At 28.4% G+C, this 20,253-nt stretch overlaps 4 protein-coding genes and 1 long non-coding RNA gene across 6 annotated transcripts; 4 read left to right on the top strand and 1 right to left on the bottom strand.

Moving 5' to 3' along the window:
• Positions 1-1,806: 1,806 nt before the first annotated feature.
• On the top strand, positions 1,807-4,074 carry LOC123268066. The gene is made up of 7 exons (XM_044732949.1): positions 1,807-2,042; positions 2,319-2,772; positions 3,011-3,305; positions 3,389-3,488; positions 3,569-3,679; positions 3,779-3,937; positions 4,018-4,074. Exons 1-7 carry the CDS (start codon positions 2,022-2,024, stop codon positions 4,072-4,074), a joined length of 1,197 nt encoding a protein of 398 aa, XP_044588884.1. The 5' UTR covers positions 1,807-2,021.
• Positions 4,075-8,780: 4,706 nt separating this feature from the next.
• On the bottom strand, positions 8,781-14,438 carry LOC123267821. The gene is made up of 3 exons (XR_006510135.1): positions 14,346-14,438; positions 13,825-14,023; positions 8,781-8,902 (listed from the first exon to the last, which is right to left on the bottom strand). It is a non-coding gene; the product is annotated as an uncharacterized LOC123267821 (long non-coding RNA).
• On the top strand, positions 8,848-11,286 carry LOC123267809. Of its 2 annotated transcripts, none has more exons than XM_044732665.1 (7): positions 8,848-8,942; positions 9,219-9,672; positions 9,909-10,206; positions 10,292-10,391; positions 10,476-10,586; positions 10,891-11,049; positions 11,130-11,286. In XM_044732665.1, the coding sequence occupies exons 1-7, from the start codon at positions 8,922-8,924 to the stop codon at positions 11,184-11,186; spliced, it is 1,200 nt and encodes a 399-aa protein (XP_044588600.1). In that variant the 5' UTR covers positions 8,848-8,921; the 3' UTR covers positions 11,187-11,286. The 2 variants fall into 2 exon arrangements, with proteins under 2 accessions (XP_044588600.1, XP_044588601.1); XM_044732666.1 differs by having other exon boundaries at positions 8,849-8,942; positions 10,891-10,951; positions 11,130-11,149.
• LOC123267806 (odorant receptor 9a-like) lies at positions 12,100-15,911 on the top strand. Its single transcript, XM_044732664.1, has 7 exons — positions 12,100-12,195; positions 13,829-14,282; positions 14,340-14,643; positions 15,070-15,169; positions 15,230-15,340; positions 15,414-15,599; positions 15,758-15,911. Exons 1-7 carry the CDS (start codon positions 12,175-12,177, stop codon positions 15,791-15,793), a joined length of 1,212 nt encoding a protein of 403 aa, XP_044588599.1. The 5' UTR covers positions 12,100-12,174; the 3' UTR covers positions 15,794-15,911.
• A 2,977-nt stretch (positions 15,912-18,888) lies between these two features.
• Positions 18,889-20,160, top strand: LOC123267815 (odorant receptor 13a-like). Its single transcript, XM_044732674.1, has 5 exons — positions 18,889-19,064; positions 19,157-19,256; positions 19,539-19,649; positions 19,708-19,863; positions 19,925-20,160. The coding sequence occupies exons 1-5, from the start codon at positions 18,889-18,891 to the stop codon at positions 19,991-19,993; spliced, it is 612 nt and encodes a 203-aa protein (XP_044588609.1). The 3' UTR covers positions 19,994-20,160.
• Positions 20,161-20,253: the final 93 nt, after the last annotated feature.

Below are 20,253 nucleotides of genomic sequence, written 5' to 3' on the forward strand. Positions count from 1 at the left end.
ATTAGCTTCACTTGTATGTCAGTTTGTCAGTTTGTCAGTTTGTCAGTTTGTCAGTTTGTCAGTATGTAACTCTCCTTCGCATAAAGAGACTACCATAATGATATTATTTAAATTTTGATTATTATCAACCTAGAACCCAGGTGATGACCTTCCTAGTCATCCTCTGATGACCATCCCGAAGTTATATTTCGAAACCAGGTGTTTTCCTCCGTAGGTTTTTTACACGCTTTATATTAGCTTCACTTGTATGTCAGTTTGTCAGTATGTAACTCTCCGTGGGTAATTTGCGCGCCTGAATATTTTTGATAATCAACAAATAATAGTTTAAAAAAACTAAAAATCACGCTTTTATAAATAAACAAACCTAAAAAGTAATAATAGTGTCTAAAACACGCTTTTTAGAAAACGAAAATCAGAAAATCCAAATTTTAATAAATTTAAATTTAAGAATAGTGTTAAAAATTTCAATAAATAATAGTGTAAATAAAAAATGTATTTTATTTTAAAAAGCGTGGGTGCATGGTGTCAATAGTTATAAATATTTTATTGACAGATATGAGTAGAGTGATTATCATTTTGATATCTTAAAAAGCACCCCACGCTTTTTTTAAAATAAAATACATTTTTTTATTTACACTATTATTAATTTATATTTATTGAAATTTTTAACACTATTCTTAATTTAAATTTATTAAAATTTATTTTCTATTTTTTAGTTTGGTTTTCTATAAAAAGCGTGTTTTTAGTTTTTTTAAACTATTATTTATTTATAGCAAACTATCCCCTTGAAACTACAGTTTATGTAAAAATAATTCCAGCGCACCCTGGTGGGTGTAGATGCAAGCTGTGAAATATCTATTTTTAACTGTAGTTTCCCATCTAATGAAGGATTACTATGCATTCTCGAATTATTTAGTCTGTGGCAGATCACTTTGCCCATCGAAAAAGAGTCAGGATCGAAATTTTTGCGTTGCTATAGTTTGTGCTGATTAAATTTAATAATTTCAATTAGATTAATTGTTATAAGTGAATATAATTAATTAATAACAGTCAAATAAAGTATGAATTACGGTTGTAATATACAATTTAGGAAAAAAAAGTACCGTAGAATTAAATAAAATTTTGCAACCTCAAAATACCGTTCTGCTTACAGTAATAAACATAGTCGGTAGTCTGGCGCTCCGTTTACAGCAGATTTGAACGGAACTTGGCGCCAGATTCTACCGAATCTGTGGATAACAAGTTTGGTTACTAATAATTTTTATTATTAGCAATTGAACAACTTACGAATGATACTGAGTTAGCTGACAATTTTTTTTTTATTTTTGTAACAAATCAATTACAATAAAGAAACACTTAAAAAAATCTTCACTAATAAATTCTTTTAATTTTTACAAGAGAAATTTTATGATTAAAGTTTTTTTTCATAATAATTTTATTGCTATAAAATTATAAAAAAATTTCTGGTGTCAGTTAAATTCAGTGTCATAAAATATTCTATAAATTGATGATTGACTTCTAAAAAATTTTTTGATTTCCACTGTGATGAAATAAAACTGTCAACAACTAAGCACAAATTTTACATCACGTCAGTTTAATAAAGCTTCTTCTCAATTTTGTTTGTGGTCAGAAACTGGTCAACAACAGTAAAGCACAATATACGTTGACCAAACTCACGCAAGCGCCGTAAGCGTTCGCATGAATGTTACAAAACAAATAAAAACAAAGTTATTGTAAACTTTGAATTTTTCTTATCCGCAAACACAAAGGATGGCTATAAGTTAATTGTCCTTTGTCATGCTCTAAACAATAAATGTTCAGTAGGTGTTCTTTGTGCTTTAAAACTTCTCGACGCCGGTAGAAAATAGTACAGTTACGCCTGCGTACATATAAAAATAATAAAACTTTCAGCAATTATATGTATAGCCCGCGGACTTGCAACCAACGAAGAAATGTTTACTTCGGAGATTGTCACAGCCGAGGATCCCTCATTCGACATAAAATTTTTCAGTTGACAAGACATGGAAGAAGAGAAGCACCAAGTGAGCTCTGTGATATCAAATGACGCTAAAGTCAGCTGATATTAAAAATTTTTTTCAATTTTTTAGTTAATTAAATTAGAACTACAAAAAAAAATTTTTTTAAATTGCACTTATAGTTTTTCAAATTTTTAATAAGAAAAATTGTTCTTTTTGTTTTTTTCTATTCATTTTTTTAATAAGATAAATCCTAAAAATCTTCAGATGTCTGCTAATTTTATTTTCATTAATATTACATCAGTTTGTTTTATAAAAAATCAGCTGTCAAATTATTTGCAGATCAGAGAATTATTAGCAGAGGGTGTCAAAGTTTTTGATTGGGCAAACTGGATTTCCATGTGGATCGGACTCTGGCCCCTCGATCCCAACAACCATCTTTTTAACGTAGTTTTTGTTTACTTTACAATGATGATGATTCTAGAGTACACGGACCTTTTTGTGCATATACATGATTTTGCATCTGTCGTGGATAACCTGTCAGAGAATCTGGCGTTTACCATTGTTTATTCGTACACCATCTCGCTGAGATTTTATAAAAAAAAGCTAGCTCAAGTTTTTAGAGAAACACTGATAGATTATAACAGTGATGAAGCGTTGAAAAATTTGAAAGAAGTTAAACTGTTCATGGTATATACAAACAACGCAAAATTTTTTGCTAAATACGTTTTTATATGTATAACGCTTGCTGGTATTGTTTGGTTTTTTCAACCGCTGATTTTAATGTTTACATTTGGTGCGTTCAATTTTTTCATTTTACTTTTTTTTATGATGAGTGATTGTAATTATTTAGATTCAACGCTTTCTGGAATTATCCAAGAAAATGTAATTGCTCCAGAAAGTTGGAACTTCATGGTCAATTACAGATGCATTGTCTTGAAATTTATTAATTAACAGAAGATTAGCGATGAATCTAAAAAATTACTTATAATTATAATTACTATTGGTAAGATTTTATTAATGTTTTGGAAAAGATGCTGGGATTGACATTGATAATAAAACAAGATCTTTTATATTACCATATCATTTTCACATTTGCTACAAATTGGATGATTTTAAAACATACGCATTAACATATCTATGGCAGAGCCCATTTATCATGAATTGTTTTGGTATAAGTACTTTTAATGTTTTTCTAATAATTCTTGTTTTCCATGTAAATGGAAGAATGGCTGTTTTAACCGGAAGAATTGATGAATTAAAGTTTGAAAAGGTTAACTTCCAACGTAAGCTTAATGAAATCATTACAGAGCACATTAGAATTTTAAAGTAAGGACAATTCCTTTGTGCCTCTAAAAGATTTATCATTCCAAATTAATTTTTAAATTATTTCTTCAATGTATTTTTATTAGCTTGGGAAGTAAAATTTCAGATATATTCGCTGCGCCATTATTGACATTTTTTGTATTAACCAATTTGCTTCTCTGTATTAGTGTATATCAAATATTGCTTGTAATTATTTTTTTTACTAAGCTAAAATATTAAGCTGTTGTTGCTATTTTTATATTAATATCATAAGTACTATTTTTCAGAATATTATGACAGGACTAAATACGGATATTCTTCAGTATATTGTATTATTAATAACAGTTTATCTTATGTTGTATGTTATTTGTATGAATGGTGAGGGTTTATCTGAAGAGGTGACTATTCAAAAATTTTAATTTTTCTTTGTATTATAATTTTTTTAGATAAGTATTAGCCTAAATCGTTCAACAGTCATTACTTTTTTTTTTTCATAGGGAAATAAAATTAGTCAAGCATTTTACAATTGTACTGAGTATAACTTCCATGATATTAAAAGCAAGAAAAAAATAATATTTTCTCTACTAAGATCACAAAAGCCACTCACACTTAAAGCTGGAAAATTTTCCGACTTTGATTATAGAACGTTATCTAATGCAAGTTGTTAATTTAATTTAATTGATAGTTATAATTTCTATTCACTGTCGGATTATTAAATAATTTAATTTATTTTCAGATCACTAAATCAGCGGCTGGATACTTGTCAGTACTTAGAAAATTGTTAATGGATTAATTTATTTTGAATCTAGTTGAAGTAATTCTAAAATTTAGTGGTTACTAATTTATGTAGATTTTATTAAAGAAATTTATAAAATTTTATGAAAAATTAAAGGATTCATTTGAAGAAATTAATGCATAGATTGTGCTAAAATTTTAATATAAATTTCCAACAACTATTCAAACATGAAATTTTCAAATTTTTAATTTAACTTAACTATAATTCTGTTTTTTTAGCCATTTCTTTTTCACTTATGGTTAATAAAATATTTCTTCTTTTTAAACTAGTTTGAAAAAAAAGAGCAAGACCATTTCGTTATATTTTTTTTTAATCAAGAAAAAAATCTTGTGAAAAACGCATTGAACTTTTTTCTTCACATAGAAAAAATGAATGAATTTAAAACTTTGTAATTTATGACTGAAAAACGCGCGTGATAAATAATAAAAAATATTAAATGCTGCTAAATAAATTGATTGCCAAACTTTTACTCATGATTAATTCACCTTTCAAAGTTATCAATTTTGTTTTAAATCCCACTTGCTCAAGCATTGAAATCACTTTATCTAAGTAAGACGGCATTAAACCCTCGTAAGTTTCCACAGAACTAAACTATAATTCTGTTTGTAAGCCGGCAGACATCGCGCATGATCATTGTATTCATTTCTGTGAAAAGAACAAAAAAATTTCGCCTGAAAGAAAATTTGTCGTATACGATAATTTACGTCCGCACATTGATGGAACGCGTACATAAGCAGAAACTAGGCTCAGTGATCAGAAAATTCTTGAAGGACTCGAAAGTCAGTGCTTTTAAAAATTCCAAGGAGATAGACATGTTTGTGCAACACACCAAAGAAGGAAAATTTTTCACCAAGTTCGACCATAATATGCTGTCAATATAAGTAACAAGTTCGGTAACTAATAATGTTTATTATTAGCAATTAAACAACTTACGAATGATACTGAGTTAGCTGAAAATTTTTTTTATTTTTATAACAAATCAATTGAAATAAAAAAAAAAAATGCTTCAAAAAATTTCCACTAATAATTTTTTATAATTTTCACAAGTGGAATTTTTTTATTAAATTTTTTTTCATAATAATTTTATTGCCATAAAATTATAAAAAAATTTTTAATGTCAGTTAACTTCAGTGTCATAAAATATTCCAATTTTAACAAGGGTCTTAAAATATTTATCTTATAATTTTTTCCATTTTTAACACTGAAGTAGTTATACCTCAATATACTAATTGGGTAATAATTGTAAATACAAAAAATTAGGAACTTTTGAATTAGAACCATTATTTGTTAAAATTATTAAAAAAATTGGTTCAAATGGAAATTGTAGAATTTTTATGAGTGTGAATTCAGCCGACATCCGACAATTGAAAACTTTAACAATCGATATCTTCGTGAAAATATCGATTAGCACAATTTTTCAAAGTGATAGTGGCATGTATTTGAATTGTCTGTAAGATCATTTTTTCGAAAATTTATTAAATTCGTTATTTGAGCTGCAATTTTGAAATTAAATTTTTGTTTGGAAATATTAGAAATATATATTTATCAAAGTCGATGAAATTCAACTATTTTAAAGTTTTTTTCCTTTATTTTCAAGAGAATTTTTCCATATTACTCCCGAAATGGCTAGAATCGATTTTAAGCTTTCACGACTAAAAAAAATGGTTAAAACAAAAAAAAGGCCATTCGGCAGCCGAAATGGAAGTAGATTTCATTTTTATTATAATAATAATAATAATAATAAAGGTTGGCAATAGCCTAATCGGCTCGGTACCTGCATTTCGAAAGAGTGGGACCAGGGTTCGATTCCGGCGCGCACCAATATTTTTCAATGATTATAAACTAAGAATATGTGCGTTTCATTGCCAGCCTCTGTACCGGTCGGGTTTTCTGTGGTTTTCCCGTATAGTTATGGAGGTAAAATGTCATTATAGAAGTACCTCCATACTATTTAAGACCGTAATGCAAATGCAGGTACTGATTATAACGCGTAAGTCGGCCACAGTCGCAGCACATGTGTGTCGGGCATGAAAGAAAAAATCCCGACATGCAGGGGGGTGGGGACGAAAAAGTGGTTGAGAGTTATAATGACGGGGTTGAGAGATTATATTGCGGAGAAAAAAGTGGAGAGACAATAATTCCCCACCCTCCCTTGTAAAACACTCTACAGTGATACAAGTAAAACCATCCTCAATTATATCCTCAATATAATAATAATAATAATAATAACTCCCATTCTTTCCCGCTTCACAGCATTATTTAAATTTGTTAAAAACCGCCCCCACTCTTGGTGAAACGCCCCCTTCTACATTTACTTTATACGCTCCCTACTCCAGTGCCACGCGGCTCACTTAGTCCCATCTCGGCTTCAGAGGGTTAAATAAACATTTTGTATGATCATAAATAAAGCTTAGGATCAAACATTTCATAAAATTTTAATATATCTATTATGTAAATATGTGCGTAGTAGCGAGCCTAAATATAAAGTATGCATTATTTTCATGCTTATGATGCATTCGATTAATCACATTACGAATAAATTGATGCCACATATATCTCATCTCAATTTTATATTAGGAAAAGATGAGTCAGAAAATGACTAAATTTTTTAAAAGTTGCGCCATGAGGACGGCTGCAATAGTTAGATTTTTATGAAATCTACTAAAAACTGTATCATTAAACGAATTCTAAAAGGAGTAATATTGAGGCTATTAACACTTCTAAGTAGTGAAAATTGAAGCTTATTAGAAGAGCTTTACGATGCATTTTACCAAATTTTAATATCTTGTCTAATTCAGTTGTTATACCAAGTTGAAGTAGTAAAAACATCAATTTTTACGATTTTCAAAATTTCAAAATCATGTCATTTCCAAATTACTCGCCCGATTAGCTCATCTTCGAACTTAACCTTGGTCTTGATCGATAAATGAAGCATGTTGAGTTTGAGAAGAATCGGTTATAAATTGAAAACGTTATCGTGCTGACAAGCCGCGTTATATCGTATAAATATATAAATAAATATATATATATATATATATATATATATATATATATATATATATATATATATACATACATATATAAACTTTTGAACTATATACATTTTCTGACTCAGCTCGACAAACTAAGTCAGAAAATGACTAAATTTTTTAAAAGTTGCGCCATGAGGACGGCTGCAATAGTTAGATTTTTATGAAATCTACTAAAAATAAAAAATGCTCTTGTAGATTTGATCAAAACCTACAAGAACATTTTTTTATTTTTTTATTTTTATAACCTCTCGTGGAAATAATAATTTTTTTCTTATCCGACGAATTTAAATTTTCACATATAAGCGTGCAAACACTCTCTAAAAATATAAAAATATGGAGATTTTGTTCATTTTTTGGAAACTCAAAAGAGCATTTTTGGAAAAAAAATTTTTTTTTTATTTTAACAAAAATATATCAAAAAATGATTTTTTTTTGGTCAAGTACTTGTGTATGGAGACTAGACACAAATTGGAATTTTTTTTTTTCTGAATATTTGCACGTTTCAAGCAAAACTATGTCGATTCCCGAAAAAAAAATTTTTTTTACTCCCTTACGGCTCTCAGTACCCACCATAGGAGCCATAAGAGATATAATAAAGACAAATTTTCCATGGAATTAAAAAAATCGACAAACCCATAATTGTCCGGGAAGTAATCGTTTGGCTATCCCTAAGAATGAAAATTGACCACAATCAGAAAAAAAATATGAAAGTTTTTAAAGTTAAGACAGGTCGTTAGGAATCTGTTTATTTTTTAAAATGTGTGGAGTTGTTGTTTGCGTAATATAAAAGATCTCTGGTATCAACGAAAAATTTTAAAGATGTTTTGAGGACTTTTATGCCAATTTTCAGTCTCAGGGGTAAGCTGAACGGTTACTTCTGGGGCAATTAGGGGTCTGTAATAATCTTAATCTTATTAGATTTTTTTCATTGGATAACGTAGATGTTTGCGTGTCACAAAAAATTGCAAGCTCCAAACAATGATTTTGTAGAAATTTTGAGATTTTTTTTCTGATTGTGGTCAATTTTCATTTAAGGGGTAACCAAACGGTTTCATCGATTTTGATAAATATATATTTCTAATATTTCCAAACAAAAATTTAATTTCAAAATTGCAACTCAAATAACGAATTTAATAAATTGTCGAAAAAATGCTCTTACAGACGATTCAAATACACGCCATTATCACTTCAAGTTTTCAATTGTCGGATGTCGGCTGAATTCACACTCATGAATTTTTAGTAGTTTTCTTTTTTTAATTAAATATACTAATTTTAAAAATGAATTGATAATTGACTTCGAAAATAATTTTTAATTTTCACTGTGATAAAATAAAACTGTCAATAAGTCACCACAAATTTTACATCACGCTATTTTAATCAAGCTTCTTCTCAATTTTGTTCATGGTCAAACATGGTCAAGACTGACCAACAACAGTGAAGCTCAATATGCATTTACCAAATTCGCGCATGCGCTGTAATTGTCCGCCTTAATGTTACAATACAAAAAAAAAAAACAAAGTTATTCTAAGCTTTAAATTTTTCTTCTAAGCAAACACAAAGGATGGCTATAAGTTAATTATCTTTTATCATTCTGTAAACAATAAATGTTCAGTATATGTTCTTTGTGCTTTAAAACTTTTCGACGCTAGTAGCAAAAAGTAAAATTATACCTGCGTACATATAAAAATAATAAAACTTTCAGCAATTATATGTATAGTCTGCGGACTGTCACCCAACAAAGAAATGTTTACTTCGGAGATTGTCACAGCCGAGGATCCCTCATTCGACATAAACTTTTTCAGTTGACAAGACATGGAAGAAGAAAAGCACCAAGTAAGCGCTGTGATATTACATGACACTGAAATCAGCTGACATTGAAAATTTTTTTCATTTTTTTAATTAATTAAATTAGAACTACAAAGAATATTTTTTAAAAATTGTACTTATAGTTTTTCAAATTTTTAACAAGACAAATTGTTCTTTTTATTTTTTTCTATTCATTTTTTTAATAAGATAAATCCTAAAAATCTTCAGATGTCTGCTAATTTTATTTTCATTAATATTACATTAGTTTGTCTTATAAAAAATTAATTGCCAAATTATTTGCAGATAAAAGAATTAATTGCAGAGGGTGTCAAAGTTTTTGATTGGGCGAACTGGATTTCCGTCGGAATCGGGGTCTGGCCCCTCACCCCAAACAGCTATATTTTTAATTTAGTTTTTGTTTATTTCACAGTGGTGATGATTCTAGAGTACACGGACCTTTTTGTGCATATTAATGATTTCACATCTGTCGTGGACAACCTGTCAGAGAATCTAGCGCTTACCATTGTATATTCGTACACCTTCTCGCTGAGGTTTTATGAAAAAAAGCTAGCTCAAGTTTTTAGAGAAACACTGATGGATTATGACAGTGATAAAGCGTTGAAAAATATGAAAGAAGTTAAACTGTTCATGGTGTACACAAACAACGCAAAATTTTTTGCTAAATACATTATTATATTGATAGCGCTTACTGATTTTGTTTGGTTGTTCCAACCGCTGATTTTTATGTCTACATTTGGTGCGTTCAACTTTTTTATTTTACTTTTTTTTAATGAGTGATTGTAATTATTTAGATTCAACGCTTTCTTGAATTATCGAAGAAAACAAAATTGCTCTCAAAAGTTGAAACTTCATGGTCGATCACAGATGCATTGTCTTGAAATTTATTATTTAACAGACGATTAGCGATGAATCTAAAAAATTACCTATAATTATGATGACTATTGGTAAGATTTTATTAATGTTTTGGAAAAGATGCTGGAATTGACATTGATAATAAAACAAGATCTTTTATATTACCATATCATTTTCACATTTGCTACAAATTGGATGATTTTAAAACATACGCATTAACATATCTATGGCAGAGCCCATTTGCAGCCATTAATTGTTTTGGTATAAGTAGTTTTAATGTTTTTTTATTAATTCTTGTTTTCCATGTAAGTGGAAGAATGGCTGTTTTAACCGGAAGAATTGATGAATTAAAGTTTGAAAAAGTTAACTTCCAACGTAAGCTTAATGAAATCATTATAGAGCACATTAGAATTTTAAAGTAAGAACAATTCCTTTGTGCCTCTAATGGATTTACCGTTCCAATAATATTTTATATTATTAATACTTTAATGCATTTCTATTAGCTTGGGAAGTAAAATTTCAGATATATTCGCTGCGCCATTATTGATATTTTTTTTATTAACCAATTTGCTACTCTGTATTAGTGTATATCAAATATTGCTTGTAATTATTTTTTTTTTACTTAAGTTAAAATATTCAGCTTATTGTTTTCATATTAATACCATAATATCATACGAAAATTTTCAGAATATTGTGACAGGACTTAATACAAATATTCTACAGTATATTGTACTATTAATTACAGTTTATCTTATGTTGTATGTTATTTGTATGAATGGTGAGCGTCTTTCTGAAGAGGTGATTATTTAAAAATATATATATACCCCATTACTGACACTTTCTTTGATTTTGCTATTTATTCAATTAATAAAATCATTAATTTCAATAATGAATATATTATTTATAATCTTTAAGACCTTTAGATCAAAAAAATTTTTAATTTTTATTTCAAGTAAGACATTTTTTTATTGAAAGAAAAAGTGCCACTAATAAGGGTTAAAGGTGCCACTAATGGGGTCTTTTACCTTATAAGTTTATGAATTTTTTATTATCCTGCATTACTGTAACTTGTTTAACAGTCATTATTTATTTTTTTTTATAGGGAAATAAAATCAGTCAGTCATTTTACAATTGTACTGAATATAACTTCCATGATATTAAAAGTAAGAAAAAAATAATATTTTCTCTACTGAGATCACAAAAACCACTTGCACTTAAAGCTGGAAAATTTTCCGACTTTGATTATGGAACGTTATCTAATGCAAGTTTTTAATTAAATTTCATTAATAACTATGATTTTTATCCACCGTCGAATTATTAAATAATTCTATTCATTTTCAGATCACTAAATCAGCGGCTGGATACTTGTCAGTACTTAGAAAATTGTTAATGGATTAATTTATTTATTTTGAATCTAGTTGAAGTATTTCTAAAATCTAGTGGTTATTAATTTATGTAAATTTTATTAACAAAATTTATAAATTTTAAGAAAAATAAAAGGACATATGGGGAAATTAATGCATAGATTGTGCTAAAATTTTAATATAAATTTCCAACAACTATTTAAACATGAAATTCTTTAAATTTTTAATTAAACTTAACTATAATTCTGTTTTTTTAGCCATTTCTTTTTCACTTATGGTTAATAAAATATTTCTTCTTTTTAAACTAGTTTGAAAAAAAAGCGCAAGACCATTTCGTTAAATTTTTTTTAATCAAGAAAAAAATCTTGTGAAAAACGCATTGAACTTTTTTCTTCACATAGAAAAAATGAATGAATTTAAAACTTTGTAATTTATGACTGAAAAACGCGCGTGATAAATAATAAAAAATATTAAATGCTGCTAATTAAATTGATTGCCAAACTTTTACTCATGATTAATTCACCTTTCAAAGTTATCAATTTTGTTTTAAATCCCACTTGCTCAAGCATTGAAATCACTTTATATAAGTAAGACGGCATTAAACCCTCGGAAGTTTCTACAGAACTAAACTATAATTCTGTTTGTAAGCAGGCAGACATCGCGCATGATCATTGTATTCGTTTTTGTGAAAAGAGTAAAAAAATTTAGCCAAGTTTTTTTTCTGTGTGTACATTCAGAGAAAATAAATACATTGTAAAATATTGTGTACACCTAAAAAAACTCGCGTGGGTGACCCCACGATACATTGTATCAACGTGAATAAAAAAAACGAGGGTTTCAAGGGAAAAGTTGAATCAATAATAGTGACGCCCAGGTGGAGCGATTGAAAAAATGAAGCTTTAGTATGATTATACGGTAAGGTACTCAATAAAAAATTATATGCATACTGAATAATATTTACTTCGGACAATGTTGCGAGCTCTATGCTATCATTCTTGTGAAATTTATTCAACCAAAAAGTTATGGAAGAATACCGTAATCGTGTAAGCTTCTATTGAATTTATTTCGTTTGAAGATTATACAATTTATACCGCAATTTCAATAAAAATTTTTCATATATTTTATTTTGTCAAGTTAGGTTGAAAAATAGCATTGGTCTTATAGTTTATGTATGTATGTGCATAACGCGCAGTCTTCGATCATTTTTTAGAAAATTTTGTAGAATTATTCTATGAATCAATACCGAGATCAAATTTGAAGATTAACTAAATCTTCTGATTAGTTTACAAGTTATGGGTACTTTTTTTATAAATTTGTGAATTTTATTGAAAAAATTTTTCAATTCTAAAAAATAGTTTAAATATTTAATAATTATTTTCAATTTAACTTATTATTTTCTTCATACAGTGCAACCTTGATATAACGAAACTAAAGGAAAATTAATATAATAGAATATAAACATAGAAAGTAAGCATAGAATATAAACATAGAAAATAAGCATAGAATATAAACATAGAAAATAAGCATAGAATATAAACATAGAAACTAAGCATAGGATATTAACATGATTAAGGAATAATGATAGCTTAATCTTCATGTTTCGTTTCTTTACCCGAAAAAAAGTCATAAATTTTTGTCTGCTTGCCAATTGTTTTTTAAACAACGTGCTTTTTTTTAATTTTCCAATTACGGGTGGTTTGAGTTTGTATGTCCCGGTACAATTCGTTTCAAGCAACACAGTTAACCGAAGCTACTATTTTTCTCTCCATGGCATTGGTCACCTTTAAATGATTAAGTTTTGTTTGGTGAATATTTGTAGAAAAGTCCTGTATCATCAATGTTAAAAATATCTCCAGGATCAGGCTGGAATATTCGTTTTATAAAAGTCAATTATAATAATAATAATAAACTTTATTTACCCTAGTAAAAGGGGTACAAATAGCGGACCCCCGTTCCGCTTACAATGTTTACACATATCCTATAATCTAAATCTCTTACAATTAACAATATAAACTTATCCTATACTTACTTAGCAGTCTAATTAAAAATATCTTTTAACTTATAGCTAACATATCCCATGTAAGGGTTTACAATCTACTTGGCGGGAAAAAGAAAGCACTGTGTGCAAAGAAAAAAACCGCCTTTTTTGTCCGCTTATACATATACATACCATACTTTCACACCTTAATCATATCATGGGATCTCCGTTTCCGCTGCTTCACTCTACCAAATTATCAAATAAAACTCTAATCTTTTCCTACGTTACCCCATAGCGTCTCGATTTCAGTCAGCCAAGCCTTTCCTTGTCCCTCATCCCCTAATACTTCCGCCCTCATATCTTGCCACTCTTTTTCTATCCTATATCCCGAGCAAATCATAATAGTTTCTATCTATATTCTGCATTGATTGAACTTTCGTTATAGTGAAGTTGTTTGAAAAATATATTCGTAATGAAAAAGTATATTTTACATAAACTTTTATGGGCAGTTCTGAGGGTTTTTTCAAAAATTCGTTAAATCGATTAATTCGTTATATTAAGGTTACACTGTATTAATTTAAGAAATCTACTTATTCATTTGGGGTGTAAAAAAATACGGCTTTTTATATTTTTTTAATAACACGTGAAGAATATAGAATTTTTTTAACAATTTAAAAAAAAAAGTTCGACTTACCTAGGATGAGCGCGATTTGGAAAACGGTGTTAGAGCTTTTTACTGGGGTAGATGGATGTCAAGATGGATTGGAGTATGGCCTCTGGCACCAAATTTTTACTTATTCAACGTAACATTCGCCTACTTTACTGCCGTCATGCTACTGGAGTACGTAGATCTCTTCTTCTGCTTACCGAATTTCGAGAAAGTTCTGGATAACCTGACAGAAAATTTGTCGTTTACAATAATCTACGTCCGCACATTGATGTTACGCGTACATAACCATAAACTAGGCTCAGCTATCAGAGAATGCTTGAAGGACTCGAAAGTCAGTGCCTTCAGAAATTCCAAGGAGATAGACATGTTTGTGCAGTATACCAAGGAAGGAAAATTTTTCGCCAAGTTCGTCATTGCTTTTGCGGCAATGACTGAGACTTCGTGGTATTTGAGGCCCATAACCTCACACACAGCCATAAAAGGTAAGTAATGCTAATTTTTATTCTTATTTAAATTATTATAGTTAAATAAAATTTTAGTCATACCTAACAATGAAACGGAGAACAACGTGACGCTGAAGTTCAATTTGCCATTTCACTTTTACGTTTTTTACGAGATTAATTCCGTGAAGACTTACTTCCTGACGTATCTCTCACACGGTCCTTTTGTTCCTATAAATGGCTTCGGGACTGCTAGCGCCAATTGTTTCCTCATTGCGCTTTCCTTCCATATCAGCGGTCGGATGGCTGTTTTGGCTGAAAGAATAAAAGGGTTAAGAGATAATCCTGCAACTTATAAAAAGGAATTGAAGTTAATTATTGATGAGCATATAAGACTATTGAAGTAAAGTATTTTATTTTTTATGACAAACTTGACAGTTTTTTTATTCTATGAGAATTAATTTAGCCGATATTTGATCATTTTTGTAACAAATAAATTATAAAAAAAATTGACATGTAAAAATTTGAAAAAATTAAAAATACTATTTTTTTTAAAATAATTTTTCAGAATAAATTTTTTTGTTAAATAAAATTAAAAGAATTTTGAGTCACTACTAACTTTAATGTTATTTTAATTTTATTTAACAAATAAATTTGTTCCATAAAAATTATTTTTAAAAAATGACATTTTTTATTTTTTTAAATTTCTTCATGTCAATTTTTTTTGTCACAATTTATTTGTTAAAAAATTATTAACTTAATTTTAATAAATTTTTAATTTATAATTATTGATAATAATTAATGAAGAAATAAAAAATTATATTTTCAGAATGGGAGAAGATGTCAAAGTTTCTTATGCAGTTAACTTGCTGGTATATTTACTGAACGGAACAATTCTTCTTTGTATTATTGGGTACCAAATACTTTTGGTAAGCTACGAATATTAAATTAATTTTAATAAATAAATTAATAATTTATTTATTTTGCAGACTCTTACCATAGGACCAAAAACCAACATAATGCCTTTGATTGTTTACATAATGACAATGTACATGGTGATAGCAATTTTTTGCATCCTAAGTGAAAATTTGATTGCTGAAGTAAGTATTCAATAAAAAAAATAATTTTGGACTTTAATAAAAATTATAAATTGATTATTTTATATTTTCAAAGTCTCAAAAAGTGTCTGAAGCGTTTTGGACATGTGGTTGGTACGACATGCCTCCAGATTGCAGAAGTGACATTTATTACTGCATCGCAAGGGCCCAAAAACCATTGGGACTCACTGCAGGAAAGTTTTTGACTTTTGGGTACGGAACAATCACCGATGTTACGCGAACTGCTGTTGGTTATCTTTCGGTTAGTATGAATTATGTTTTATCGCACTAAAAATATACAAAAAACATTTATTAAAAATTATTCACTGTTTTAAAAAATATTTTAACTAATATTTTTTAAACAATTTAGTGAAAAAATGGGGAATTATAATTTTAACTTTAAATCTTAAAACTTTTTAGGTTCTGAGGAACTTTTTACTGTTGGAAGACGAGTGATTAAATGAAGAACTAAAAACTGTGAAAAAATAATTTCTTTGAAACTGTTAAAATGAATATAGCACCAAAAATAATGTTATGTATTTGTTGAAAATAAAAAAAAATTATTTAACGTAAATAGAAGAGCTTTGTTACTCTATTAGACAAAAAACTATATCCTTGTGCTGGCAGAACTTCAAATGACGGGAAGTTCCCGTAAAAAATGAAAGTTCCGAGAAAACCGTAATAATAGCTATGTAGAGTTTTAAGTTTACAAAATATTAAATGTATAAACAAAAGTTTAAATTGCCGTGCAATTATAGATATAGTACCCATATCCCTACCACAAAAATGTTTACCTCAGACGTTGCCGGGAGCTCTAGTCCGTCATTCTTAAAAAGTTCCTCCAAGGGATCAACATGGAAGAACTTAGTTCCGTGAGTGGTAATCGGAAAAAATAGACCGGAAAAAATAGACCTGGAAAAAAAAGACCTGGAAAAATTTTAAAGTTATGATAAATTCATATTATTTCATTAAAATTATTATAAAATAAAAATTATAATAATAATAATTGCATCACACCCACAATTTTCCTGAAAAACAAGTACCTTCAAAATGATCGCTACATTTTTTGTTACAAAAAAAAAATTTTTAAAAATATCATTATTATTATTATAATTTTTATTTTATAATAATTTTAATGAATAATATTTATTTTCTTTATTGATAATAACCTAACAGCCTTTCAGGGCCAATAATAAGGTTACAATAAGATACAATAAGTAATCCTGATTGGCACATGTAGCCAAAATACAAAAGTATAAATAATAATATTTTGTATAAAATTATAATTATATAAATTATAATAGATATATATATATATATATATATATATATATATATATATATATATATATATATATGTGTATATATATATATTGGGGTGTGCCAAAATGTAGCACCCGTGGAGAAAATTTTAAAATGGGAATTTTGAGTTCCCCTTTTAACAGGGGCTGCGTTTGGGCACTTCCGGCCAAATTTTGAATTTTCACCGGAAATGCCCAAACTAAGCTTCTGTTAAAAAATTCTATGAAAATCAAATACATCGTCTCACTCCAAAATATCTCAGGAAATGCCCAAATTTTAAAAGGTTCTCCTCCACGGGAGTTACTTTGGCACACCCTAATATATATATATATATATATATATATATATATAGCATATATATATATATATATATATATATATATATATATATATATATAAGCGGCATGATGGCCGAGCGGACTAAGTCATTATCCTCATAGTTCGTTCGTGCATCATGTCGTGAGGCGAGGGTTCGAGCCCCGACGGTTATTCGAATAGTTTCAACACCAACCGTCGGGGGTCGCTCCGGTAGCCGAACTGTACTGGCATGGGTTTTCTCTGTGGTTTCCCCATCGCCACTATTCCAACAACCGATAGAAAGGGGTGAGGAATAGGGTAAATGCAGTACAGAAAGCACAAGTCGGTCCACAGCCGCATTGGAATGAAATTGTATGTGCGAAAAATTATATGTTGATCATAAAAAGTGGAGAACATGTTGATAATAAAAAAAAGTGGAGAACATGTTGATTATATAAAGAGTGGAGAATATGTTGATAATAAAAAGGGTTGAAAAATTGTGTTGATAATATATAGCGGAAAGTAACTTTGTAAAAACCAGAAAACGGTATACAAGTAAAACTCATAATAAATAAATAAATAAATAAATAAATAAATAAATAAATATATATATATATATATATATATATATATATATATATATATATATATATATATATATACAACAGTAATGAAGAGTTATATACATCATAGCATCAAGGTAATATTAGTATATTAATTAATAATCATGATAATGTGTGTTTATAAACATTTCATGAACGATTTACAAGATACAAGCATATGATAAATATATAAACAATTTACCAGTAATGTTTAATACATAGTTACATTATATAATTCATGATATATGGTTCCGTATGACAGGTAGATAATTAGTAGATATTCAAATCTATAAGAGTTGTAAAGTTTTGGAGTTAAGAAATTTGGTGACATTAAGGAGTATTTGTAGATATAGATGCTGGAGAAAGGTAGTCTGTTTGTCTGGAGTTTACAATGATGGTTGCAAGTGCGCTGGCACTTGTATGCGATGCGAAATCGAGCAAATCAATATCACCACTTTGTTGGACTATGAAATTGCATGCTTTGATAAGCCTATTGATAGGTGATGAGAGAGCGAGATTAAAGAATTTTTCATAACTTTAAAATTATTTCGGGTCTATTTTTTCTGGGATTCCCGTGAGTTTGATAAATATTTTCCAGCGACAAAATTTATTTCTTCACTATTTTAGGACCAAAAAGACTTGAATAAGGGAGTTAAAATATTCAATTGGGGTAGGCGAGTGTCAAAAGGCCTTGGAATGTGGCCTTTGGCGCCCAATAACTATATTTTCGTGATAACATTTTTTTACTTCACCTTTGCGATGGGCCTTGAGTGGTTAGATTTCTTCAATTCTCTTCACGATTTGGACAAAGTTATTAACAATCTTTCGGACAGTCTTGCGTTTACTCACACCTTTGTACGTGGATTAATTCTTAGGTTCCATGTCAAGGAAATACGGATGCTGATTAACAGCTCAATGCAGGACTTTAATGTTGGTACCTTCAAAAATTCAACTGAAGTTAAAATTTTCTTGAATCACATCGACAGAGGTAAGCGTATCACTAGATATATTATCTTGTTCATCGCCATCACGGAAATAATTTGGTTTCTTCAACCGCTGGCTATTCCTGAACATTTTGGTAATTTCTTCTGCAAAATATTAAAAATTGTTTTTATTAAATTATTTAAATAATTTTTTTAATAAATTATTTAAATAATTTTTTTAATAAATTATTTCAATAATTTTTTTAATAAATTATTTCAATAATTTTTTTAATAAATTATTTGAATAATTTTTTTAGTGAGTGATAATGGAACAATAAAATATATTTTGCCTTATCAATTTCACATCATCTACGAAATCGACAGTTTTAAATCCTATGTTATAACATATATTTTATACACCCCTCATATGTTTATTACCGGGTTCAGCCATTCTTCAACAGAATGCTTTCTGATAACACTCGTCTATTATATAAGTGGAAGGTTGGTTATTGTCGCTGAACGAATTAATTGGCTGAGTAAAAAAAAAGATTTGTGTGAAGACGATCTCAATGACATCATTAAAGAGTACACAAGATTATTAAAGTAAAAGTAATTTTATAAATTAACTTTTTTTTTACTTTTACCTTTTTTTTACTATTTAGTTTTATAATATTATTTTTGTAATTTTGATATAGATTAGGAGAAACAATGATTAATTCATATAAATCATCATTGTTTGTCTATATGATGAATTCTACATTACTTTTGTGTATTATTGGATATCAAATTTTGATTGTAAGTAAGACACGGAAGTTAATTGACATTAGAAATTTTTTTATAATTTTTTATCAATTAAATTATTGTAAAAAAAGCGTCATTCGGCCACGCCCGACATGGATAGGTAGATTTCTTGTTTGAATATTGACAAAAACACTATTTAATAAATAGGAATTGTAACATATAAAACATATAAAAATAAAAAAAAAAAAATGTCAGCTAACTCAGTACCATTTAAAAGTAGTTTAATTGCTAGTAATGAACATTATTAGTAACTAAACTCGTTATTTATATTGACAGCATATTATGGTCGGTCCAAAGATCAAATTAATTCATTGTTTTGTATACATATTTACAATATATTTGGTAATAACTGTCTTTTGTATCGTTAGCGAGCGCCTAATTGCAGAAGTACGTAATTTATTAATTTATCTAAAAGTTTGTGATTAAAAAAAAATTTTTTTTACAGAACCAAAAAGTTTGTCAAGCTTTTTGGAACTGTTCTTGGTACAACATGTCTCCAAAATATGTTAAGAAAATAACACTTTGTATTCTAAGATCTCAGAAGCCTCTTGCGTTGAAAATTGGAAAATTTTCTTACTTTGGAATCAGCACGTTAACAAATGTAAGTCAATACTATATTATTGTTAATTACAAATTATAAATTTTATTTTGAAATTTTTTAGACGACAAAGTTGGCGATGAGCTATTTGTCGGTACTACGTCGGTTTATAATAACAGAAGTTTCTAATTAATCTACTCAAGTTACAATAAATGATTATATTGAGAAGAAATAGAAAACTGGCATTATATTAAGAATTGTATAACGAAGTGACAAAAAATGACTGATAAAAAACTTTCATTTAGTATTTAATAACCCGCTGTGAAATAAACAGACAAATTTATTCAGCGCATCTTAATTCCTGACATGGATTTAAAAACATTTCTTCAAATTAAAACTTAAAGATTCTTCATGAGGCTTAAAAAATTGCATCGAATGCTGCCAACCGCGTAA

The sequence above is a fragment of the Cotesia glomerata genome, linkage group LG6 (genome assembly GCF_020080835.1).
Source record: "Cotesia glomerata isolate CgM1 linkage group LG6, MPM_Cglom_v2.3, whole genome shotgun sequence".
NCBI lineage: Eukaryota > Metazoa > Arthropoda > Insecta > Hymenoptera > Braconidae > Cotesia > Cotesia glomerata.

Coding starts and splice junctions, on each gene's coding strand:
- LOC123268066 (XM_044732949.1), top strand. CDS start 2,022: ATGGAAGAAGAGAAGCACCAA. Junction 2,773..3,010: donor GATTTTAATGTTTACATTTG/GTGCGTTCAATT, acceptor GTTTTGGAAAAG/ATGCTGGGATTGACATTGAT. Junction 3,306..3,388: donor GAGCACATTAGAATTTTAAA/GTAAGGACAATT, acceptor TATTTTTATTAG/CTTGGGAAGTAAAATTTCAG.
- LOC123267815 (XM_044732674.1), top strand. CDS start 18,889: ATGTTTATTACCGGGTTCAGCCATTCTTCAACAGAATGCTTTCTGATA. Junction 19,257..19,538: donor TTGGATATCAAATTTTGATT/GTAAGTAAGACA, acceptor TTATATTGACAG/CATATTATGGTCGGTCCAAA. Junction 19,650..19,707: donor GCGAGCGCCTAATTGCAGAA/GTACGTAATTTA, acceptor TTTTTTTTACAG/AACCAAAAAGTTTGTCAAGC.
- LOC123267809 (XM_044732665.1), top strand. CDS start 8,922: ATGGAAGAAGAAAAGCACCAA. Junction 8,943..9,218: donor TGGAAGAAGAAAAGCACCAA/GTAAGCGCTGTG, acceptor AATTATTTGCAG/ATAAAAGAATTAATTGCAGA. Junction 10,587..10,890: donor GTGAGCGTCTTTCTGAAGAG/GTGATTATTTAA, acceptor TTTTTTTTATAG/GGAAATAAAATCAGTCAGTC.
- LOC123267806 (XM_044732664.1), top strand. CDS start 12,175: ATGGAAGAATACCGTAATCGT. Junction 14,644..15,069: donor GAGCATATAAGACTATTGAA/GTAAAGTATTTT, acceptor TTATATTTTCAG/AATGGGAGAAGATGTCAAAG. Junction 15,600..15,757: donor CTGCTGTTGGTTATCTTTCG/GTTAGTATGAAT, acceptor AAAACTTTTTAG/GTTCTGAGGAACTTTTTACT.